The sequence below is a fragment of the Opisthocomus hoazin genome, chromosome 2, assembly GCF_030867145.1.
Source record: "Opisthocomus hoazin isolate bOpiHoa1 chromosome 2, bOpiHoa1.hap1, whole genome shotgun sequence".
In the NCBI taxonomy this organism is placed as follows: Eukaryota; Metazoa; Chordata; class Aves; order Opisthocomiformes; family Opisthocomidae; genus Opisthocomus; species Opisthocomus hoazin.
This window is the reverse complement of record NC_134415.1, coordinates 17,083,976-17,109,170: the sequence shown is the minus strand read 5'-3', so window position 1 is coordinate 17,109,170 and position 25,195 is coordinate 17,083,976. Positions and strand designations below refer to the sequence as shown.

Below are 25,195 nucleotides of genomic sequence, written 5' to 3'. Positions count from 1 at the left end.
CAGCACGTGGGGCTCGGCTGCTGGCAAGATAGAGGCAGGGCTGGGACCATCTCCACGCTCCTTGGCATCAGAGGCTGGGAAGGAACCCAGAAGTCCTGCCCCTCAGACCACCCTCTTCTCACCGAGCAGGGACCTCGGGCTGAGCTCCGCACAGGTATTTTGGTGCCTACCTCCCATGCATTTCAACAGACTTTAGGTACCTAGACGCTTTTGGAGGCTCTGGGCCCAAATCCAAGAGTCCGACTGGCAGGTTGCTGGCGCCCTGTAGCCTCCAGAGGCAATGCTGGAGGGTCTGTTACACAATGGAAGAAAAACAGGATGCAAGGCAGAAGGAGAAGGCAATGAAAATCAAGGTCAGAATTAAATTCTTTAATACAAAAAAAAGTTTGTTTGTCGTCGTCGTCGTCGTTTTTTTAAGATATATCTGTAATTTCTTTGTTTAAAAATAAATATGTGCTAAGGAATATCTTGAAAAAATTCACTAGACACAATATGTAGTGTTAATATCTTTTTTCCCCGCAATTATTACAGATAAACAGTAGCACCAATAAATAAAATGATAACAAATATTAAAATTAAAAAGGAGAGAGATTCAAGATGTAGAATTTTCTATTTTTCCTGTTTCTTCTTTTTACATATATAAAAAAATCGTAGCGTCTATTTAATCCGAATCACACATATACATAAACATATATATATATATACAAACACATAGCCAAATATATATATAGTATGTAGATGTATATCTAACCCTTGTCTCAATAGGAATGTGTAGGGGTAGGTGTTAGAGAAATTAATTAAATAACTGCCCATAACATGCTACTGACTCTGCCAACAATTGGGGAGAGATGGGACGGAACAACAGGAAGGTTAAATTTATACACAACCAGTACAAATAAAAAAAAAAAAAAAAAAAAAAGGAGGTACGGCTTATAAATAGTTGAAATTAAATATTAACAAAGAATACTGAAAAATCCCTACTCTTTAATTAAATTATCTGTTTAATTTCTAATTTAAAAAGGGATATTAAATAAGTATATAAAACACTTTCTCTTTCCTCCCCCCCATCGGAAGCCTCTGTCTTGCACACGATGCGGCACGAGTATTACACATTGCAGCTGCAAGCACCCACCCGTGTGTTTCCTCTCCTCCTGAAAGCCACCAGTCGGATGGGGAGTTCCTAGTGGTTAGTAGTCGCTTGTTGTGAGTCTGTTTTTAGACTGTCTTGTCTTTTTGGAAGCTTTCCGTGTTGTACATTATCAGGCGTTGAAAATTCAATTGCAGATGATGTTTGGCAGCATTCTGACACAGACCGAGTACCTTTTTGATTATTATTATTATTAATAATAATTTTAATCACAGAACTAGATTATATATATCCACATAGATGTACAAACACGCTTTCAGGGGGGTGTGTGTGTGCACGCATGTGTAAGGTGGGTTTCACATACACCACAGCGTATACTGCAGATACACACATAGCCAAGATTCTCGGACACGGCTTAGGGATTCCGGCTGCCTTCACATCCGATTCTGCAGCCCAAGAAGTGGAAAAGGGGCCTGATATTTACAGTACGTCATTTAAAAAAAAATTAAAAAAAAAATCGTGACGTTCTTACGGGTCATTCACACTGGGCACGCACTGAAGGCAGCAAAAGTTGCTTTCTTTTTCCCCTCTTCGATCTTGGCGTACATATATATTAGTTTTTTATATATATATATGTATAAAAATAAATATATATATATAAAAAAGAGGGAGAAACACAAACACACACACACACAGAGACACAAATGCACACATTCACATACACACACACACACCCCCCTACTGTGTATATACTTTTGATTAATATCCCTTTCCAGAAATGTTCAGTAAGCATCTTGGATGCTCTTGAGTGGCAGCTCTGTGCATGAAGAAAGCAGACAGTGCTGAACAACTGTGTGGCTATGCACCGGTCCCCATTCTTGCTTCAGCACACTGTAGGCCTTGTGTCCTTTTGCAGCCACCAAGGGCGGGAAATCTAGACTCCTGTGATACTTCCTTGAATGGAAAGTTAGTGCGCATCAGCTGCCCACCATCCTTAAGAGAAGCCAGCACGTCTCTCTGGCAAAGTTTCTAGAGCGAATAAAGTCAACGCAAAATGTACACTGACATCCCATGTCCCAGCAAGGCAGGGAGGTTATGAGACGAGTAAGGGCGAAGGTTGGGGAAGAGAGGGGAGGAGGAATCCTTGATCACGCAGATGGCCATTTCCTTGGCCTTTGACCCATCGCACCCTAGGATGCCGTTCTTTGGAACTCCCTGCCCGTCCTCTCCGGCACCTCTCCTCCCTGTCCCAGGCAAGGAGAAGGCGGTTTGTGGTACAGCACACTCTACAGAGAAACAGCGGAGGCCGCACAAGTCAGTTAGAGTTAAGAAGTTTACACCCAGCGCTTCTACTCAAGTCCAGTCTTAGCTTGTTTCTTATGCCCCAAGTAGCCCGCTTGTGTCCACAGCAGTCGAGTATTATCCAGTGAAGACACCAATAACATTAGCAATGTTAAAAAAAATAATCAGTATATATATATATTATATATATGTGTGTGTGTGTGTGGTTAAGATATACATATATGTATATATAGATGTGGTTAAAATATATATACATATATATATATGTATATGCATGTATACACACATATATATGTATGCACGGGAAAACCCATCAAATACACCCCTATAGTCTTCCTGGCTCTGTTATTTAGCAGCATGAAAAGAAAAATAAAATAAAACAGTTCAAAACCCAAAGGTGAATTCTGTGCGGCGGGTGCCTTGGGGAATGTTCCTTCCGGAGTCCATCGTCCGTACTGAAAGTGCTGTGCTCTACCGATCCTTCATTTTTAGGGTTCATTTGGATTAGTGTTTTGTTTTTTTTTCTGTCCAGGCGAGAAATCAGGCTCCAGAAACAGGGCTGTTCCCCCTTCTTTTCCGCTGCTCACCGTCTCGGTTTTTCACATCTGTCAGAAAGGAGAGGGAAGGAAAAAAGAAAGAGAGGAGCGGTTAATGTTTGTGATGGGGGTGCAAGCAGGACAGGGAAGGGAAGGAAGGGAGGTGGCTGATGTGTTTAAGAGCGCATGGTGTTAAGACATGGCATGACGTCACTGGTGGGGTGAAGTGCTGTGCAGACGGGGCAAACCAGCTGAGAATCTTGACGAATTCTACTCCCCTGGGTTCACCTAGACGGGGCAGGGGTGGGGATACTGGTACAGAGGTGAATTTAGGAGCAGAATCGGAGGCTTCCTCACAGATGAGCTGAGTGTCTTGTTTGCACCCTCTCACACCATGCGCACGCGGATACGCACAAACACACAGAAAAACAAGGCTAAGCGATGCATGCAGAAAGACACACTCCCTCAGGTCTCCACCTAGCCTGTTGCTTGGGTTGGAAGCAGTGCAGATAAGGAGGCCTCATGCAGGCAAGAAGGTGAAAAAAAGAACCTCTCATTCCACTAGCTGCCATGAGCAGGGGTTAGCACCAGAAAACAGCAGCAGCAGCCTGAAGAAGCAGCGGGAGAAATGAGAATTTACCCTCCCCTGTAGTGCCCAATTCTAGTTCTACAAGAAAGAACAGGAGGAACTTCACCTTAACCAGCTTTTTATCTGGAAACAGATAAGCTACCCACTCCTATGACTCCTTCCTATCTTTCTGGCCAACACACCAGCTCTGCAAATCTCCCCTGGTGCCAATTATCCCACCACAGAGTAAGAGAAACTAGTAAACCCCTTCTATCATCACGACTTCTTTGGGGTATTGTTTGGTGTTTTCTTTGTGACTATTTCTCACTCTTCAAGCTCTGTAGGGTAATTTCCAGTTATTCTGGGGTTCGGGAACAAAAGCAGAGGGAAAAGGCCAAAGTTAGGACTGGTCTCGCGCTTCAGAGGTTACGCTCGCTGGGAGCAGTTTATCTCCAGAAGCTGTTCTGTTCTGGCCCCTCCATCAATTACTTTCCCGCTGAAATTACAGCACCCCAGAAAATTCCTCTGTACGCAGAGCAGTTTCCACCACACTGGCGGTGCAAACGCCTCTCTGTATTGGGCACAAAGCATTTTCACACCGCAAGGAAGCACTTGCTACTTGTAGCAGCCTTAGTCACCTAGCCAATCCCAGGCAGGTGAATGGAGGCAAGTGGATGTCTTCTCTTTCAGGATACAGCCACAGAGGACCCTGGATCTCTCTCCCTTACTCCCTCCCATCCAGCCACTGCCACTGCAATACTCCCTTGACAGGAGGAATCTCCTAGATCTCTAAGAAAGGGGCCTGAGTTCAGAGTCACAGTCAAAGGCTCGTTAGCAACCCCATTTCTGTGTCTCTCCCTGGATAGGCAGGATGATCCCACACCAGAGATGCACACGCAGCTGGTGCCAGTCAAAGGACCCCACGGAGTTCACCAAAGCGCTCAGGTGAGAACCAGGAATCAGTTTCTGCACACATCTATGCCACAGACGGTGTGTGACAGAGAGCACTCGGATGACACATGCACAGTATGGATCTCTGAACAAACACTAACCACACGGTGTCTGTGCCTCCCACTTCACAACTGAAATACAGACCTCTGCCTGCCTTCTCCTAGAGATAGACTTAATCCTGCTGTATCCCACGTCACAGCCCTGAGCGCAGCCCCTCAAATCACAGCTCTGGCCAAGACATGGACAGGGAACTGTGAGCACAGTGCAGAAGGACAGGGTGCTCTCTCTGGCTTTTAAGAAGAAAGTGGCAAAGGAGAATGTGGGGATAGCCTTGAGGGAGGCTCCTGACTTGGCTTTCCTCACTCCGCACACAGCAGAGTGTCCACAAGCCACATAAAAAGGGCTTGGAAGGCAGGGGTGGTCAAATCCCAGTCAGCTAAGGATTTGGTTTTGTCCAATGGTACGCTCAGAGTTGCATACAGATAACGTACAGAGGGCTACAGACCTTCCCCCTGGCTAACTCAGCAGCATGAACTCCATTATCTTGTTTTACGGGAAAGGATACCATAGATACAAACGCCCTCTCTCTGGGAGCCGTCCCCGTCCAAGTCCTGACAGCACATCTGAAACGCACAGCCGCCCTTTGACACAGGGAAACTCTGTCCTCATCTCAGTTAGCCCCTCTGCCCTCTGGCCCACGTAGGACAGAGAAAAGAAGTAAATGTATAGCACTGGTGCCAGGAGTCAGCAGGAAGCAAGCTCCCCCCTCTTTCTCTTTCTCTCTCTTTCTCTTTGTGTGTTTCTCTTTCATCCTTCAGGACACAAACCTGCAAGTGCGCTCGTTTAACTCAAGCTGCCTCGACTTGCAACGTGAGTCTGTGAATTTGCAGGAACATTTACAGGTCTGGGGATCTTGTACAAACAAGTGCTTTCTCCTCTCTGAGCAAGGCTCACAGTGACTGCAAAAAGGCAAAAGGAAAGATGTCTAAGCTACAGCGCTTCAGCAGAAAGAAAATACACATGCAACACCCTAAACATCAAAGCAATCCCCTTGCCCCCTCCCGCAGCCCCCATGCTGCCCACTGGAGCGTCGCGGGCTGATGGATTTTCCAGCAGCACCCCCGGCAGCCCCAGGACAGCAACCCCTTGCATTAGCGTAAAGAGAAAGAAAACAGGCTCTCTGCACAGTATTCACAAATGCTGCATTGGATCCATTGGCACAGGCCAGAGGGAGGAAGAAGGGGAAAGCAAGGATGGGAAGGTGCGAGGTCCCAACCAGCTACTGAGGTCTCGATGAAAGGAATTCTCTGAAGTGGGCTATTCGAGCAGAAAGAGGCCAGTGGCTAAACGAGTTAAATACGCAGGGTCTCTCCTCCCTCGGGAAGCAGCTGGGCTCCAGCATCACGTGCTTATCCCTGCAGCCTGCACTGTCCTCCTTTCTGTAAGCCCCATCCCAACCTTGCCACCTAGGAATCTCCTACAGAGGGGCCACGAATTTACAATGCAGAATTCTGTGAACCACCGTGAGAGAAGCAGAGCGAGAGAGACGGAGAGAGAGACAAGGAGAGAGAAGCCACCAAATCCAGCAGAGAAAGAGAGCAGAAAACAGAGAGCCCCCCCCGCCCCAGTTCCCCAGCACCCCCTCTCCGGCTTCCCACCGTCCCACCTCTCCTCTCCGCCTGTGACTCCACCAGACACGCACGCACACGCGCGCACACACGCACACACACACGTGCATGGCAGATGCCAGCCTGCCTGTCGCCGGCCGTTGTAGCAGTGAGGGCACCAGACGAGTGGGGGAAAGCAGACGGCAGCGTTGCAACCAGAAGGCGTGGAAAAGCGGTGCGGGGCGCTCACCCACCCACCCGTGCTCTTGTGCTTTGGGAAAATGGTCGCCACCGATGATCAGAGAGCCAAGCAAGCTAAAGCCACCTTCCCTGAGATACCCTCAGGCCAGAGCGGTGCCACCACCAGCGCTGCCCCTGCAGAACCTGCAGCCCACCAGTGACTGGGAGGGGAGGTGAGATTTTGAGTAAGCAGCAAGCAGGCGGTTTGGGGAGAGGGAGGGAAGAGAGTCTGTAAGCAGAGGACACAAACGTACAAGCTGGGTGGTTTGTACCGGCCTTTCTTGCGCTTTCTCTTTTGACCCTTCCCCTTTCCTCGCTTTGATTTTCTGGAAGAAAAACAAAAAAAAACAGAGAAAGAGAGAGAGAGAAGGAAAGAAAGGGAGAGACAGAGAGAAAACGGAAGAAAATGCAAGGAAGAAGAGGGGAAAAAAATACAGCCATGTGCCTTGCTGGGTGGGGGGGGGGCACATGAGGCAGGACTGGAGAGCAAGTCCCAGGGCCGAAGCACAGAACTCCACCTCGCACACTCTTTCGCCGGCCCTCCTGCGCTCCTGCCAGCTCCGCAGCCGGCCTGCCCGCAGCCCAGCCAGCAGCAGGGCATCGGCAGAGACCACCTCCGGCACGGCTGGTGCCAGCAGAGGCGGATCTGATGGAGTCTCGGAGGGGCACCCGCCCCGCCAGAGAGGGGCAGTGGGAAAGGGATGGGGGGTGCGGGGCAAGGACCAGCAAGCTTCGTGAAAGCATCACGCAACCGCGGTGAGTGCAGACAACCGTTCCAGGCGACCAGCACGGGCACACGCTGACTGACAAGAGGCAACCTGAGCAGAGGGGCTCTCCCCAGGGAAAAGGAAACTGCTCTGACCTGACACGCTGCCCGACACCAGGCCTAGGAAGGGGCAGCTGAGTGCCAGCAGCTCTGCTGCAGGACTGGGTGGTAATCCTGCCTCGGGACAGGCGCAAAGGGGGCCCTGGCCTCAGCTCCCCCCAGACAAGGGGAGAGACCTGGTCTACACAGCAGTACTGTGTGGGAGAGGGCTGTCTAGCCTGAAGGCTCTGCTCACTCACCCCACCTCCTGCCTGTGGTTCGGGGACTCCAGGAGACCTCGCTGGATGTCTACTAGCCTCACCTCCGGAAGCCTCCATACCGAGTACCGAAGGGGAAGCACGGAGCCCTGACCTAGTTATGACAGCCAGGAGATAACCAGCAAGCAGCTTTCAGATCCCCTCTCCTTTCCCTCCCTCCCCTTGCACATGGATCTGATGAGTGGACAGAGCCAAGGCACTGACTCTCTTCTGAAACATTCCCCAGCGGCTTCTGCGTCTTGGGCAGGAGCTGGGACAGGCAGGGGCTAGGACGTGCCAGCCTGGACACTAACCATGGATCCCTACAGGCCAGCGAAAGCACAGGGAGGGAGGGAGGCTGGAGCCTGCGCTGCTCCTTGAGCCACTGCTAGCACAGGACCAAGGGAGAGACGTGCAAGGAGAAGGCCCTAGGCAAAGCACCAGGGCTTGTCAGGCAAACGAGCCCCAGCGCTCTGGCAGTTCAGCAAAGGCTCCCTCTTTCCCTGGCATAACCCACCTCGGGAGGGAGTTGTCAAGGGAACATGTGGGGACAGAAGGGAAGCACTGCAGGTGTTTCTTAGGCCCTGCTCAAGTCGCCTCACTGGAACAAGCGTCAGAGCATCAGCTCGCTCCCAGCTTCTGCCCTACATGTCAGGAGTCACAGGAAGGCAGTGAGGGGAGGAAAATCGACCTGAAGGGAGGAGAGGGGCACCAACACAACAGGACTTTCAACCTAGCACAAACCAAAGCACACCGATCTCTCCCATCCCTTCCTTCCCCAGGGAGTGCAGAACCAGCAAAGAGCAGGCAAGGTGCTGTTAGAAGAGGAAAGGGAATGCAACACAGTCCGGGCTGGCTGCTTCACCCACACCCCATTTTCACCAGAGTCCACACAGACCCAACTCTCGCACACCTTCAAACCACAGAGCCACGCAGACCGACCGTCCCCGACATGGCCCTGCACAGAGAGGAGTGTTGGCTGCATGCAGCCCGATGCAGCCAGGAGCAGATTTTCAAGGGGAGGAGGAGAGGCTGGAAGGCAGCTAGAACCACCAGGACAGCGGTGAAAGAAGTTCTCTCACTCTCCCGCTTGCTCTCTCTGTCTCTGTTTCAGCCTCCTCTCCCAGTATTCAGCCCCTTCTTCTCCAGCTCCGCACCTCTAAATGGCAGAGTCGCTATCCCAGCCATGCGCAGTCCAGCTGACCCTCTCACCCAGAGAGGTTACTCTTTCTTATCGATGTTGTTTCACATTTTGTGATCGTCCCTGCGACTACTGCAGGACGAAAGCTTATTTCTCTACCTTCCACACACTTTCCACTTTGGGGAGGAAGGAAAGGGAAGGTTGTGCCTTAACCTCCTTCAGGTCACCGGAGCAAATCCATCAGATATTGAAAAAAAACTCTCATGAAAGCCTCCACCAAGAGCCGGCTAGGACATCCACCTCCCTCTATGCCCTCCTGGGCCCCCACTCAACCAAAACCAGCATCACACCCTGCATGGCATCAGTCCTGCCTCCACCAGGCCTCTATTGCCACCTCTCCCTGTAGCCAGCAGAGTTCCTACCCAAGCTGCTGTGAAAGAAGCCAGCAAGTACTCACTCAAGCAGCAAGAAAAAAATTAATAATAAAGAAAGGCAGTGATTTGCAGTAACCAGAAACACCCCAGGAAGAGGGAAGGGAGAATGGGGGCTGCACCTTGAATCCATTCTGGTAGGACACACACGACGGGACTTCCCTGACTCGGGATAAAGCATTAGGAATGACTGCCACGGCCGTGGGTCATGCAACCTCCAGGTCTGGGGTATGAAGGAAGGACCGTCAGATCTGGGTTTCTGTGCCCACCTGGAACGGATTCAGAGTGTCGCCCCATGCACTACCACATGCCATTTCCAAAAACACCTTCTCGAAATGAGTATCTCCAACCAAAGAAAAGGGCAAGGGGCAGTGGGGAGACGAAATGCCAACCAACCACCAAAAGAGAAAGGAGGAAAGGCTTGTCACTTACTTTTCTTGTTTGTTTTTGACATCTTTCTTTGGTCTGTGGGGGAAGAGAGAACAAAGGCCTCATTAGAAGGGAGCTTACCACATATGCTTCCAGTACTATCCCCAGTTCCCACCAAGTCCAGGGACATGTACAGCTGGCACTGCAGGACGCCCACGGCACAAGTTAAGTGGTCTTTCTCAAAGCGTTTGTTCTCCTGTTGCACCTCACTGGCAACCAGTGCCAAAAGACCCCAGGCTGCAGGCTAGCATTGTCCACCTCTGATATCTAGAGATGGAGGAGCCTCGCCAGCAAAGGACTTCTTTTCTCAGGCTCAGCCATCCCACTGCAAAACAACTGAGGAAACTGCAGAAGCCTCTGGACAACAGTCCCAACCCAATGGCAGAAAAAAGGAAAAGCTCAGAGTAAGTTTATTGCAAGAGGAACCAGTGCTGCTCCATTCTCACCTGCAGTCACATTTACTGTGCTGTAAGAAGCTCATGTGCACTATGTGCTGACTCTGATGGGGTTTAATTCTCATGATCTGGAATGAAAGAAACAGAGAGGGTCACTGCCCATTCACTATTTATATTCATAGCGCCAAATCAGCCTGCTGCGCTGCAAAGCATTTGCACCCCAGGTGCTCCTGGGAAAAGCATGGAAGAGTTTGAGCTGGCTTTGAGGCCCTGTTCTCCCAGTCAGGGAAGGCCTTTGATCACAAGCAAGCGGCAACACCAGACTCGTGCCAAAACTCTGTTTGCTCATGCATGCAAGGTGCCAGCATTGGTGGACTGCCTTGGAGACAGGCATGGGAGAGGGTGTAACACCATAGCAAGGTTCTCACTGAGCCATCCCTGGTCGATGCCAGAGAGACAGTAATGGAGCATGCAGCCTGCTCTCACGTAGAAACATGCTTCAGTCTAACGCAAAGGCCCAAAGCGAAAATTCCATATCCAGCCAGTTTTCCCTAAGCCACCATTCCTTCCCAGATGACATCTTACTTTCTCAGTGACTCAATACACAACATAAATCTGGTGATCTGTGCTTAAAACAGCCCTGCAGAGCCAGACATTGCCCATCCCCCAGCCCCAGGCGCCTCCAGGGAAGCTGTATTAGAAGCTACGCATGTGTTGTCACAGTCTGTCAACCCGGAGGCTGGCTGGACCACTAGCTCTAGTATTTGCACCAGAGACCTGCTCATGTGCCTCTGACCATTTACAGGCAGGCAGGCATACCAGCCAAAAACTGTAATTCAGCAAGGAATGGTAGGGAGACAGCCATCCCTAGCTACACCATCCTAGTATGCTCTGGCCCAGGCTGGAGCCTGCAAGTGGAAAAGCAGTACGGGGACCCGCAGAAGGGCATAGACAGGTTCTACGCCAGAGTTCAAACACAGCTCAAATGACAAGTAAAAAGAGCTTGCTGTTTAATCACTTAGTCCTGCATTTCTCTCCTCCATATCAAAAAGCAATGGCAATATTCGAGAGGCTGAGGGACAAAAGTAGGTAAGGGAGCTATGGGTGAAGGGTAATGGGCACCAGCACCATTGTGGACACAAACTGGGATCCAGGCTGGCAGACATGCGCAGTGACAAAGCTCTCTAAAGCAGAGTTTGCATCTTCCCCACGTCCCCTCAGCCTTTGCTATCACGGCCATCTCCATCTCTTCCAAGGAATGAATTCAGCAGCCTCCAAACAAAGGAGGAGGACGCCCAGAGGCAGCAAGTCTTTTCCACTTGACACTGAAGCAGTGTGTTTCTTAGAGCCCCTTTCCACCCCTGCTGTGCCAATGTAGCTAATGACCCAAATCCCCTGCTCTGTTGGTAAAGGCTGACCTCACATGCCCTGGGGGAGAGAGTACTGACAGGCTTTCCCCTTTTCCACTACTCAGCTGCCTTCACAGCAACAGCTGTGGGGACCAAACGCAGAGTTAAGGTGGAGCAAGGGCCCAAGCAGTATCTTCTTTGGGGCCTCAGAGACAGCAACATCAGAAATGCTCCTTTGCATCCTCCTTTGCAGAAACGCTCCTTTGCATGCTCCCAGCCACTGTATTTGGGCACTAGTGAGGTCAGAGCCAAAAACTAGATTCTCCTCTTAGCCTCAAATAGAGATGGGCAACTCATCTTACATGCATAACCCTGCATGGTGTAATGCTGGGCACAAGGGTCAGGAGAGAAGTGAGCCCTCCTGATCTGACAATCTCCACTCCCTTGGTTAGGGTGCCCTTCCTCTGAATTAGCTGGGAGCTGGGACTTGGAGTGGCTGTGATGGCTGACTTGCTTCCTCCAACCAAGCACGCCAGCTTGCAAGCTGGGCCCTCACCTCCATTGTGACGTTGTACACATCCACAGGGACACATTCTAGGCCCTCATCGCCGCAGCAACCCGCACATCTCATCAGAGGCACACAGGATGGCTTGAATATGTACTCCACCTCATCAGGGTACTCCTGGAAAATGTCCACCAGGGTCTCAATTGTCCTGCAGAAGCTGCGCTCGTAGACTTCCAGGAATTTAATAACTAAAAGGAGGAATGGAGGGAATAAGTTAGTGCAAACGTAGCTCAAGAACACCTAGTGCTTCACCCCTTAAAATGAGCCAGATAGTTGCAACACATCTACCCTATGCTCTTTCACTACAGCCTTACAGGCCCAAGTCCTTCGTCTCTGCCCTACACACAAACAAATGAAGTAAGGAAGAGAAAGAGACAATCTCTTCCTACCACTGCTTCAGGGCAGAGACAAGATAGACAAGAAAGCCTCATTATTTGCCTCCCTGGCACCATGATGTGTCCCACAGGTGACTTCTCCCCAAACCCCTTCCCTGCTATCCCCCATACTCTCAGATACGCTGCGACTAAGCATATTAGCTCAGCCAAAAGCATCTGAGGCTGCTGCAGATGGTCTGCACTCTGGATTAAGGCCCTTCACCGGTTTGCCTTTTACCCCCTTTCAAAACAGCTAGTGGATGCCCCAGTGGGTTTTAGACAGCAAGGGGACAAGCCAGAAGTATCCTCTCTACAGACCTTGGCGCAGAGACACTTCTGGGAACAAGCAGAGGGTTCTGAACCGTGCATCCACATATCTTCACTCTTCCCATCAGCTGCCTCTTTTGCCCATGCAGAACGTCCACCTCAACAGGCCACCTCAGAACCACAACAGCACCTGCTGCAAGTCACAGCCTCCATGCCTTCACACTGACCACTCCCCCAGGCCAAGGAATCAAGCCACCCACTGAAGGATTCAAAGCAAGCCCACCGCACCCCCAGGATTAACTAGACCATACACTTGGCTGCTGAACCGCGATGAGGCAGTGTGGGAGGGGGAAGAGGGTGGATCTGCCACTATCCCCTGCCTTCCCTCTGAATGGAGCAAACACTAACTGCTTGCGATCTGCACTGATTTCACAAGCATTTCCCAATGTTTCCCAGTCTCTTGCCAAAGCTTCGTTTTGCTGCTTGGTCAAGGGTTGGAGAGATTTAGAGAGATGAGAGATAGGATAGATAAGTACACACGCACAAAACCCAGCTGCTAGTTCTACAAACAGTGAGTACCTGGAGCCCTCCAGGCCTCCTAGCTCTACCAGCATGCAGGCAAAGGAGGATGTCTCGAATGGAGCAGAGGATAAGAGTACATACAAAGAGACAGTACCTGCCCCACGCTGTTATGCACTACAATGATCCACCTGTACAGTATGCAGAGTCCTACAGCACCAAGGTTGATAACTCTGAGCGATAAGCACAAACTGCTTGCATCATGGAAAAAATGGTCTCCAGTAAGCGTTTCTAAAGTGCCCTGAACTTGTGACAAACTGGCATAAAGGTTACTTTGCCACAAAAATGCAAAAGCGGCAGGGCTTGGAGCTCACAGCCCGCAGTTAATTGTTGAAAGTTAATTCTAGGTCATGCAGAGCTGACAGTGCCACGGTGCTGAGAGCGGGTGCAAGAGGGGAGGAGCTTCCATCGAGGGAGTTTGAAGTGTCAGAGAGCATGAGCAGCTATTAAAAGAGAAAGTGGCTTGTGAAAGGGAAACATAGCCTGGCAGGCATGGACTGCTTGTTGATATTCCTCATCTAGAGGACAGCATGCTTCTGTTCCTTGTCCCTTCCCTTCCTCTTCCCTCCTCTGCTAACTGCAGCGTGCCTCCTGTCTGTTCTCCTACCTTGTCTGTGGCTACCTCCTTCTTCCCGTTCCCCTTCAGAGTGACCTTCGTCACCACCCATGTTCCAACAAGTTGAACAATTTAATATGTGGGAAATTCTGCAGGCACAACGACAGCCACTGAACTGCCCTGTTGATTATTCACGCTGTGCCAGCAGAAAGGATCTGGGAACTCTGGTGGTAAAGGCACAGTTCTGGATAAAAATGCTTACAGACCTACATCGAGGGGAGAGAGGGAGGGAGGGAGGGAAGAAAAGAGGGAGGGGAAACGGCAGTCACCTGCGCACATCAAACACTGCTCATAGCAGTAGTCGGGGCATAAAGAGGCAGAAACCGAAACAGAGCAGAAAAGTGAAACTGATTCCCGTCTGCCATGCTTTCTAAACGTTTGCACCGCGCAAACAGCTGGATTACACCAGAGAAGACTGGCCACAGAACAGCACATTCAACTCCTTTTGCAGAAGGTTTGCTTTCATGGCTGCAGTTTGATAACTATACTTGAGACCTGGGAGATCTGACAGGACCAAATCCTCCCCATAAAGAATCTGGGAGTTTTTGCCAATTTACTTTAACGTACGATGATTTTCCAAACTCTGAATCAGCCTCTGAAAATGAAACGGGGAATCCTTCTCCAGCTGCCAGTCAGAACGTCCCACCGCCACAGGCGCGTTGCCTTGATTTCGCTGGACACAGAGCATTCAGAGACTGTGGAATGCTCCACAGTCACTTGCACAGCTAGCACCCAAACCGGAGCGCATGACCGAGGTACAGTCATCCTCACTGCAAAGCCCTGCCTCTGCTACCATACCTAGGCTTACTCCTATGTACCAGGAGTCATATTCCACGCTTTGCTGGGCTGATTCAGTCCGTGCTTCCTTTCCATTGGCTGTGTCAGGGACGGAAGAAGGTCTGCCTTTCATGGGGAGACACAGGAAGGTCACTGAAGGACTAACACTAGCTGGCCTGCTCCCTTCCTGCAGATTGGGCTTCAGCCCACGTTAAAAGTTAATCCCGCATCTAACCCACACCCCTAACCTGCAAAACACCTCCAGATTTGAGCCAGACGTTCTTCTTCGTGAATGGAGGGAAAAGCAAGGTTAAAAAGCACTCAGGGCCCACATTAACTCTTCAGGGCAGACATAGTCACAGCAGGCAGGATCAAGTCCAAATTTGGAGCAGTCGAGTGGGAACATGCTAGACTAGAAAAGGAGCGAGTCTATGATCATTTTGCCTCCCTCCCCGTCAATGGCTTAGCAGCAATACAGACACACTGTTCTTTTAAAAATAAACGTGCAGCCACAAGTGCTGGTGGTTTCCTTTATTTATACCAGAAAATCTTTTCTCGTGGAACAAACAAAGAGTGTTTGTCTGACTCCTCTACAACTTCCCATGCCACAAAACATGTGGAAGGCTCTCTTGAGCACAAAAGGGTACAGGCTGAAGCTAAAATTACAGTCTCTATCCAGAGTAGGTCCATCCCAAATAAAAACCTGTCACAGCTCGACATCTCAGAGCAAGCGTAAAACGGCCAAAGACACAAAATCACCTTTCACCCCAACCCCAAGGCCCGCAAGAGCTTCAGTGGCAGGAACTACAGGGCTGTCCTTGTGGAACAGAGGCACGTCACCGTCTCCTTTTCACAGAGGAGAAACTGAGGTACTGAGACAGAATCTCCAAGGTCATAAATAGGGCAGAAGTAAAGCCAGGAAGGTAATGTCAAGAGTCCTGATTTCTAAGCTCACAGATATATCTGCACCACAGAACCAGAAATAGCACCAAGGCAATAGCACCGAAGTCCTGCCGCTCACATTGCCAGACCAGCTTCTCCTGCGATCCCATCAGCCTTCTTGTGACAGGGAATTAAATTCTGTTCAACTCTTCCCCTCCCCAGGAAGGTAGTCGGCCACAATGAATGGCACAGATGAGGACACTACCTCTTTTCTACCAACCGCAGAGGACTGGTTACCAAAACAAGCCTTGCAGCAGGCTCCATCTTGATCCCTCTGGAGTCACTGAACCTTCTTCTGTTGACTTCAGCAGGAGCAAGGGTCAAGCGCGACAGACAGCAGCCCGCCAGAAAACCAGAAATTTTGCCCATGCAGAATGGACACCTATCCCAAACACGGCCTGCCACAAACCTCCGGCAACACACACGCAGCCTGTCACACCAATAAAGTTACAGAAATCGAAATCGAGTGTGACAAAAACAAAAAAGCCAACCTAGGCCCACACTGCTAGAGCCCTCTGCTGACCTCCGGCTGGAATAACGCTGGGGGTCACAACCCACGGGGACCCCGCGAGAACTCTGCCAGGCCCTGCCATGCAGCCAGCGGCCTGCCGCGCTGCGAAGGCACGGAAAAGACGCGGTCAGGATGGTCTTCAAGCAGCTGGCGACCACCTCTGCCTGAAGGCTCTGAAGTCCACGGCCCTTCGACGCCACTTCTGAACCGAGGGCTGCGGACAGCAAGCCAACCTCCCGGTCTACGTTCGCTTGCAGAAACCAGCAAGGCGGAGGGGATGGCCGCAGAAAATCCCGACGGCTGCAGAGGCACCACCTCGCCCCCTCACCAGGCGACGGTCCCACCCGTGCCAGGCCACCAGCGACGACGGGGGCAGAACCTCCCGGATCACACCGCTGTCCCCCGCGCCTGCGCAGCCCGCTGGCTCAGACCGCAAGAGGAGGGTGTGTTTTTCGAGCCGGGCTCCGCGCAGCGCTGAGCAGCGCCCTGACCGGGGGTCACCCGGGACTGTCGGGAGGCACGACCCCATAAACCCATCCTCGGCCGCCCTGTTTTCCTCCTCTCCCGCCGGAGACCTGCCGGCTGGGGAGAGCCGGGGCGCAGCTCCGGCCTTTGTCCGGGGATCCGGACAGGGCTGGGGAGGAGGCGGGCGGCCAGGATGACAAATCCCTTCCCGCGGCCCCGCGCCGAACCCTGCGCACACCGCTGCTCGGCTCTTTGTGCGCGCGTGTGTACATATACACATACATATATATATATATATATATATAAATGAACTTGTGTGTGCGCACGGGCGCACGCACGCAGATTTCCCCAGAGCTGTGGGAAGCTGCGGGCTGGGCCGACCCCGCTCGCCCGCCCCGTCCCGCGGCCCTCCCGGCCGCCCCGGGCCCGCAGCGGGGGCCGCGCAGGGGTTAATGGCGGCGGCGCCTCCCGCCGGCAGCCCCCCCCCCGCTCCCGCCGCTCCCCGGGAGGTGGCGGTGTTGGCCGCCGCGGCTCCCGGGGCTCGGGCCTGCTCTCCCCCCGGCCCCCGGGCAGCCGCCCGGCGCTTACCTTCGTTGGGTTTCCGCTCCCCATCCCCCAGGGCAGGAGCAGCCTTCGACAACTGCAGAGAGAACAGAAAAACCGGTCACGACGCGGGGAAGGGGGCGCGGGAGGGCGGCCGGGCCCGCCGCCGCCCCGCCGGGCACAGAGGGGAGACCCCCGGGGCGGAGCCGCTCCGGCGGGCACAGAGGGAGCTTTTGTTCGGCCCGTCCCCCGGGGAGCCGAGCGGGACGGCCCCGGGCCGGGGAAGGGGGAGCAGGAGGAAGGCGGCCGGGCCTCCGGCGCGGCGGGCCCGGGAGAGACCCCGGAACGAGAAGCGCGTGTGGCCGAAAACCAGAGAGCAAACCTTGGGCCCGGGGGAGAAAAACACCACGGTAAACACCGCTGGCGTGACCGAGCGCCACCGTTTACCCTGCAAAGGTGAACTCAGCCCGGGAGGGCAGAGGAGGGAGAAGGGCGGCCAGGAGAACAGGCACTGCTCCCCTCTCAGTGCCACAGACGCCTGTCGCGGAGCGGCGGTGCCCACCGAGCCGTCGGTGTCCGGCCGGGTGTCAGGGCGGTTCACCGCGACAGCACCGCTCCGCCGACCAACGCTGCCACACTGCCCCGGTTCCTCGTCCGGAGAGCCCTCGCCTAACGGGCCTGGTGCTGCCCGTGGCGTGGCTCGCGTCCCCGGGACGAAAACCAGACAGGCCCCACGCTCTGGACTCGCTCCTCGCTGCCTGTCGGGACGAGGGGCATTTCCGCGCCGCTGACTGACGGGTAACCCACCCCCAGAGCGGGACGGAGGAGCGTTACGCCGCTGTACTGAGGAAGGCTTTTCAGTTCCAGGTGAAACAAAAACTCCACTCTCCCTGCTCTGCGGGAGGGTTCGAGCTCTGACGCAACTTTCCAGCCAAGTCAGGTTTCCCCCTGCTGTTCTGTCCTGAACCAAAACCAAAAAATGCCCGGCTTTCTTCACTGCTCCAAGGTCTGTTGCCACCTGCGTGACGCCATCCACCCCAGAACCTGCTGCCTTTCAGCTGCAGAGGCCCAGCAAGAGCGTGGCAATACAGACACTGTTTCATCAGCAATACGCTGCACGCGCAGGCTTCGAAACAGGCCCTCTGGTTTCACAGCCAGAGACGGGACTGGACTGAGCAGGCAAAGTCCACCTCGAGCTCACGACGGTAATCTGCCACCCATGGTCTTCCAGGCAGCCCCCTGCCCAGGGCAGCCCCGCCGTCCCAGCAGCCCCGAGTCTCAGCTTCTGGAAGGAACAGGCAAGAGAGCGGGCGAAGCCCGAGAAGCCCCTCTCCCAGCCGCTCCTTTGTGTCTGCACGCAGTTCCCTTTGTCTAAGGTCCCCCTGACCAAACTCCTCGCTTCTCGTTTCAACCAGAAGTCTTCCTGCACCCGGGCATAACTCGACAGCCCGGACCTGAGCCACCCCGCGCGTGGATCTATTTCTCCTCTGGGGAGGAGAGGGCTGTGTGCCCAACCTCAGCGCTGTGACAACAGTTTAAAAAGTAGGTTCCTGGAAACAGCTTCATTCCTGAAGTGTGAAGGTCACTGCAACAGCACAAACAAAATGGAGGCGGCGGAGGTTGCAGCGGCCTTCCAAAGCCACAGAGCGCCTGACAATCTGTGGGGTCAAAAGAAAACCGCATCAAGGGCAGAAAAGCCTCAATCTGTGTCGTAGCACAGGAAGAGGATCATGAGCCAAGTCAGTTCCATCCAAGTCACAACGGCCCCAAGACCATTCGCAGAGGGATTTTTGGTTCACGCACGGAATGACCGGGATGGACTGAGCAGAATTAGCTCGGAGACACCTTGAGAGTTGTTCTGCCCGTTCTCCACATGGGGCTGCCCAGCCGGCTGCCAAGCCCACCACCTCCTCACGTGCAAGCACGTGCGGTGCACAGGTGGTGGGAAGCAGAAGCAAGCCACACACTTCCACTGCTCGCCTGTGCCTGGCCGGCACCTCGCCCTGCCCCTGGCGTACTGGAGCAGGAGCCAGAACGCTCGCCCAGTGCTCACCGACACCTGGGCTGATAGTCCACCCCGAGGCTGGGAAACAAGATCAGTATGAAGCCTGCAGAGAGCTTCTGAGCAACCCCAAGGGGAGCTCTCTGCAGAAACCCGAAAAGGTTTCCCAGAACCACCAGTAACACACTCTCTGCTCACTATACCAAGGCTCCTCTGCCCTTTCGGCAGTGCCTCTCACCTGTGGCTACTGCCCTCAGAGCCCGTTCACTGGAACGGCAGGCGAGGCGGGGGCTTTTGCCTGACTTTAAACCAGGCTGCTACGTATCAGACAGGGAAATGGGGAACCAAAGGCCTTCCAAGGGACACGAAGGTCCAGCGTGCCCTTCGGTGCGAGCCTGAAGGTCACACTCTCCTCTGCTGGCTTTTGACTTTACCCAACAGCTCTGTAACACAATTTCCTTCCAATAGATTTTCAGCATTTCACGGAGGTGTGGAAGCAACCCCTGGGCTCGAGAACAGGACAAATAACCCCGGGAATGGGGCTGACCACGGGGAAGCCCCTTTCTGTGCCCTTTGCAAATGCACATCTCGCAGTGGAGTAAAACCCTCCCTAACAAATCAACTCCCTTCACACCACCCGTGTGCCTGCACCTTCCCTGGCCCCCTCCTCCCCCAGTCCCTGTCCAAAGGGACAAATTCTCTGAAGGGAGAGAAAAGGTTAATCAAGTCATTCCTCTCCAACTATCACCCCCCTCACCACCACCACCAGCACTCTTTCTCTCCCTTCCCCTCCCCCTAATCTGTGCAGCCTCATTAAAAGAGCTTTGTAACTGTTTAGGACTGGAACAAACAATCCATCCACTTTGAGAGGGACTCTGGGACAGGAGTTAAGGCACTTTTCGTCTTAGGTGCTAGAAATTCTTCTCAGCGGTTTCTACTTATGGCAGGCGGGGAGGCGGGGGGAGACGGGGACAGGACTCGCTGCACTCCTTCTCCATTGTACACACAGATGGAGGTCAGTAATCCCACAAGCTGCCAGCGCAGCCCAGGCACCTCTGCCACGGAGCGGGATGGACAGGAGAACAGATTTGGGGTTGCTCAGCAATCGGCAGGCCACCCCCCCAGAGATGTCAGTACGGCCTTTCCTCTCCCCTGCTCCCAAAGAAGCGCTCCTCCTCCCCACCTGTCCTCAGAGCACAGGCCCGGAGCAGCTCAGGGGAAGGTGACCGGCTGCGTCCCGGCTGCCCGTGGGCTGGGGACGCAGGTTCTGGTGGCTCCTCGTTGTGGCCTGGCGCAGAGGCACACCAAAGGCAGGGAGCCTGGTGGGTGTGCGACCATTAGCAGTCTAGTCACAGGCTCGCACTCCCTCCCTCAGGGTCTGATCGCTGCCCGCTCCCTATGGCAACACAGCTGGTGTAGCTAGGTCCCTCCACCGTTCAGGACAGGAACGGAAGAGTTCCCAAATCCTCATCAAGGGTGATCGGCCACCAGGCTGCCACCAAGACCCTCAGACAAATTAAGACAGGGAACGACCCGCCATCCCCCATTCTCTAGGAAAGGGGGGACTGTAAGGGGACAACAACGCAACATCTCTGACCCTGTGGGGCCGTGCACCACAGCTCAGCATGGGCAAACAGATGGGAAGGTGGCACTGCAAAACCACCTTTCCTTCCCTCTCCAGCACAGAAGGGCTATCGCCACCCGTGGAGGCAGACACCTGTGGCATCAGCGTCGCCCGGCCCCGACCATGACACAATTTCCGACCGTCCCAGCCTCGCCACTGGAGCGACCGTAACAACTGCCTGAGCAAGGAGGCATCCCCCTGCCGCCTTCGGCAGAGGAACACAGCGATTCCTGCGTCCCTCCTCCGTCGCCTTCAGAAAAGCAGCCTGGCACGTGCCGGACCCCGCTTTCCCAACTCAGCCTCTGCCAGGGCTTTCATTTAATGCTCTCCAACGCGCCTGGCCAGCTAGATAGGTTTTATTCAGCACAACAGTCAGATTAACAGTGCAGATAAATATTATCATCAAAGCACAAAACCCTAGTCCCCGCGTGAAGAGTCATGCCTTCTGCCATGCCCAGAGCCATCGTCAAGCTGCCTACGTGAGATCTGCTGGTATTTCTAACGTTCCCATCACCGTGGTGCCCAGGCGATCAACGGACAAATAAGGACAGAACCGAAGGGCAGACCTCACCGTCGATCCGCCTGAGCACTTATATGGCCCACATCACCCAGCTCTCTGAACACCTCGCAGCCTCTCACGTATCTGTCCCTGCAACACCTCCCCCCAACCCCACCGACACCCCGCAATTCCCCCCTACTTTTCCCCCCCCCCACCGTGACACTCTTTCTTTTCTCATCGGCACCATCCTCCTGCCTGGGAGAAACGGCAGCACGAGGCTTCTGCGCGACTCCTGAGGACAGACAGACCTGGACTCTACCTGCTCCGCCGTCTCCTCCTCTGGGGAAGAGGAAGGGGAGGGGAGAAGGAGCAAGGGGAGGGTTAAAGGCTATTATCACTAGACACCGACACAGAGTTGTCTAACCTACGGCGGGGGAACGGACGCTACTGTACAAGTTTACCGAGGAGCTGGAAGGCAAAGAAACCGCCGTTTTAGGTGACGGTGGAAAAACTCTGGGAGAGCGGAAAGAATTGTCCTGGGAGCCAAATCTGGCAGGCAGGCAGGCTGCACGGAGCCGCTCCGTGCCACATGCGAGCGAGAGCTGCGCCTCGGTTCCCATCGAGCACAGCCGAATGTGCGGCTGTCACTGGAGAAAGTGGAGATATAACAGGCTCGAAACAAAGCGCACAGTGCCTGCATGACTTCAGTTATAGCCGAAATGGCTCCTAATCGGGGAGTTACCTTCCAGCATGGGTGCTGAACAAACAATGTGAATAACTGATCAGTTTGCAAGCGACGTTTATTTTCACAGTTGTGGGAGACGATCCGGCCCGCGTTCTCTCCAAGCGCCGAGAAGAAATGGCAGGGGAGAACTAACTTGTTATAGCCTTTAAAACGTGATCCACGTCCGCCTAGCGAACAGCCGCTTTCACGTGGGCACAGTCTAAACCCCTTAATATCTCTTGGCAACGCAGCCCTCTTGACTCTTTAGAAAACAGATTTATAGGACAGGTTTGCACAGAAAGCTGCCTTTTTTTTTTCTTAAAAAAATAGAAAAGGAGGAAGACTTGGTTTCTAATCCCTCAGGAATGACAATGTGGCAAAAGTAAAAGTGGCTGAGGAGGAAGAGCAGAGAAAAATGCGTGGTTTTGTAATCTCGGTGCAGGAGATATATATTTCGGGGGGGGTGGAATCAATCTGGAAGAAACTCCAGATCCATTTTGTCCCCTTTGATCTCTATTTGTTTTTCCAGCTCGGTATTTTGAACTCCAGCCGGCGGCGTGAACCCGAGCCGGGACCCAAGGCAAACACGGCCGGACACCCTTTCGCGGTGCCAGGCGGCCGGGGAACGGCAGCCCAGGCTGATGCAAGCACCCAGCGCGCTGCCTCCTTTCCTTCCCTTCCCTTCCCCTCCCTGCCCCGCTCCGCTCCGCGCCCCGGGCCCGGCCCCGCGGGAGCCCCACGCCGGAGGCGCGCAAGGCGCGCACACGTGCGCGGGCACTCCGCACGGCGCTGCCGGCGGCTCCGGGGGCCTTCCTCCCCCCAACCCCGCACACGTGTGCGGCACCGACCGAGCAGGTGGGAGGCAAGGGGGGGGGGCGAGGAAAAAAAAAAGAGGGGGGTAGTCTTTTCGGCCGCCTCCCCCCAACCCGTACGCGGGGCACAAAGCCCCCGTCCCGCCGCCGCTTACCTCCGCGCTCTGCAGATACAGCATCGCCGCCAGCCCCCAGTGCATCCAAGTCAGCAGAAAGTTCATGGTTGCCGGTGCGCGCCGCGGAGCGGGGCCCGCCGCGCTCCTCCTCGCCGCCCCGCCGCCGCCGCCGCCCCGCCGCGCTCTCTCCCGCCGCGCCTCCTCCGTGCCCGCCGCCTCCCGGGGTGCCGCCGGCCGGGCGCTGCGAGGGGCTCCGGGGGAAGGGGGGTTCCTCTTCGGGGTCTCCGGTTTCACCCCTCCATAAGCCCGGCTCTCCGCCGGCCCCCGCTGCTGCTGCTGTCGGTGGGCGCTCCGCCGGGCCGAGCGCAGGTTCCGCGGCCGCCCCGCCGCCGCCCGGCCCCCGCCGCCGGGCAGTGCGAGCTCCACAGCGGCGCCCGGTCCGCTCCCCCCGCGCCGGGGCGGGCAGGCAGGCACCCGCGCCGCGATCGCTCGGTTTCCCGCACTCACGCCAAAGTTTGCGCGGAAAGTTTCAATGCATCTCTTTTTTTCTTTTCTTTTCTTTTCTTTTTTTTTTTTTTTTTTTATGTGGGTTTTTTTCTCCCGCGCCCCCCTCTTCGCGGCTGTCGCCTCCCCGGGGGGGGGGGGGAAGGGGCTGATCCCGCCGCCGCTCGGCCCGACCCCCCTCTCCGCAGGTCGAGGTGGTGGCGGAGGGGACGAGCAGAGCGCTTTCCTCCTGTCCGCCGCTTCAAAAAATTATTGAAAAACAAAAAAAATCAGAATATATAAAAAAAGGAAAAAAAATCCAAACTGGAGAGAGAGGGAGGGAACTGGGGCGGGGGGGAGGCTCTGCAGGAAAGGGAGGGGAAAAAAAAAAAAAAAAAAGAAAAATCCCAGCGGCTCAAAGTATAGGTGGGAAAAAAAAAACAAAACACAATAAAATAAATTAAGCGAGAGGATAAAGCCCGGCGGCAAGCCAACAGCAGGTCCCGGTGCCCGCGGCGCGCTGTCCCCCGGCGCGGCGCAGCCCGGCTCCGCGCAGCGCCCGCTCCCGCGCCGCGCCCGCCCCGCCGCCCGCTCGCCGCCGCTCTGCAGCTGCTCGGCGCGGCGGCGGGGAGAGACGCTCCGCCGAAGTCCCACCCTCCGCGGCGATTCCCCTCCCTCCTCCCCTCCCATCGCTTTCCGCGCCGGGCGAAAAGGCCACGGAGGTAAAAGGGGGTACGCGCGGCCCCCCCCCCCCCCCCTTACCGCCGCGCTGCCCGGCCCGCCCCACGCGGGACCGCGGCCTCCCGGGGCTCGCCGCCGGCATCCCCGCCCTGCCTTACCCCCCCCCCACGGGCCGTGCTTCCTCCACCCTGTCTGCCCTGCCGATGGATGCGCGTTCCGGGTCAAAATTCACCTTGCCCGTGGGAATCGCTCCAAAGTCCAGCGGAGCCATTTGGGGGGGAGGGGGCGGCAGGGGACAGGCTGTGACCACGGCCATCACCCGCCCCCCCCCCCCCACCCGAGGCCTTCGCTCTTCGGATGGCGCGATTTCTTAGCACCTCCGCGCTGAAGGGGTTGGGGGTCATCCTCAGCTGGTTTTATTTCTCCGTGTTTTCTTTCGCCTCGGCTCAGGGGCCCTGCCTGCCACGGCCGAGCAGGACCACGGCGTGCAGCAGGGTGTCGGACTGAAGGGGGGGAAGATTTTTGACAGGCAAACCCCACCCTGCTTTCTGAGAAGGCGTTTGAAGGGCAAAAAGGCAGCTCTGTCTCACTGGGGTTACCGCAGGCATTCCCCAGCCGAGCTCCTTCGCGCGTCACACGCAAAATTTCCTCATACGGGATATATAGTGACAATGTCCGTGTGTCGGCGCGTATAAATCTCTCTCCTGCCACCGTCCTCCAAGGACCTTGGGTGGCAGACGGAGTGGCGGTCCGGGCTGGCAGGTTCCTGGGGCTCAGCACGGGCTGGAGGAAGGGGAAGGGGAAAAAGGCACGGAAGAAAGAAAAGGCCGTGTTATTACTGGAAAGCAGGTATTCCAGCGCCGTGCCACGGGCTCCTGCCGACACAGGCGAAGCGTTGGCTCTATAGAGGCACCTGCTGGCTGAGGGAAACACATGAAAAGAAAATAAAAATTTTATATATATATATATATATATCTTTGCTTTCGGTAGCTTTTAGACCCATTCTTCCCTGTGTTTATTTTTTTAAAGACTTTGTGTCATGCCTTGTCGCGGGAGGTGGGGATGTCGCCCGGGCCACACGGGTCCCGAGGAGGGCTGGGAGATGAGCGACGGGTCTGTCCGAGCAAGGAGCGACTCCGGCTCCCGCCCGGACCCTCCGCTGCCCCGGCTGGGCCCGCCGCCTTCCTGCTGGGCCAGGGGACAGAGCCAGCCTCGTCGAAAGCCTGCAGGAGAACATAATCCCTTTCCCCTCAGGGATCGCGTTTCTACAGAGGAGTGGTGGATCTTGTTCAAACATTGCAAAAGAATCCTTTTTTCTCTCCGTTTTGGGGTGGTTTTTTTCTAACTATTTGTTGCAGAGGGTTTCTAAAAAAACAAATATCCGTCCAAAATAACTGGAGTTTCCCGTATTTAGAATGCAATTGCCAAAGATGTCTTCCAAGAGATAGGGAGACTTTAAGCCCCCGCCTGGGAAAAAGAGGGGATATTTCACAAACTGAAGGTAAAGCCAAATTAAA

General features: G+C 54.4%; 1 protein-coding gene across 6 annotated transcripts; it reads right to left on the bottom strand.

Moving 5' to 3' along the window:
- Positions 1-354: 354 nt before the first annotated feature.
- Positions 355-23,256, bottom strand: VEGFA (vascular endothelial growth factor A). 6 transcript variants are annotated; one of them, XM_075412761.1, is made up of 9 exons: positions 22,554-23,256; positions 16,783-16,834; positions 11,655-11,851; positions 9,801-9,877; positions 9,358-9,390; positions 9,048-9,194; positions 6,546-6,617; positions 5,272-5,403; positions 355-2,994 (listed from the first exon to the last, which is right to left on the bottom strand). In XM_075412761.1, exons 1-9 carry the CDS (start codon positions 22,617-22,619, stop codon positions 2,973-2,975), a joined length of 798 nt encoding a protein of 265 aa, XP_075268876.1. In that variant the 5' UTR covers positions 22,620-23,256; the 3' UTR covers positions 355-2,972. The 6 variants fall into 6 exon arrangements, with proteins under 6 accessions (XP_075268876.1, XP_075268877.1, XP_075268878.1 ...); XM_075412762.1 differs by lacking the exon at positions 5,272-5,403; XM_075412763.1 differs by lacking the exon at positions 9,048-9,194.
- Positions 23,257-25,195: the final 1,939 nt, after the last annotated feature.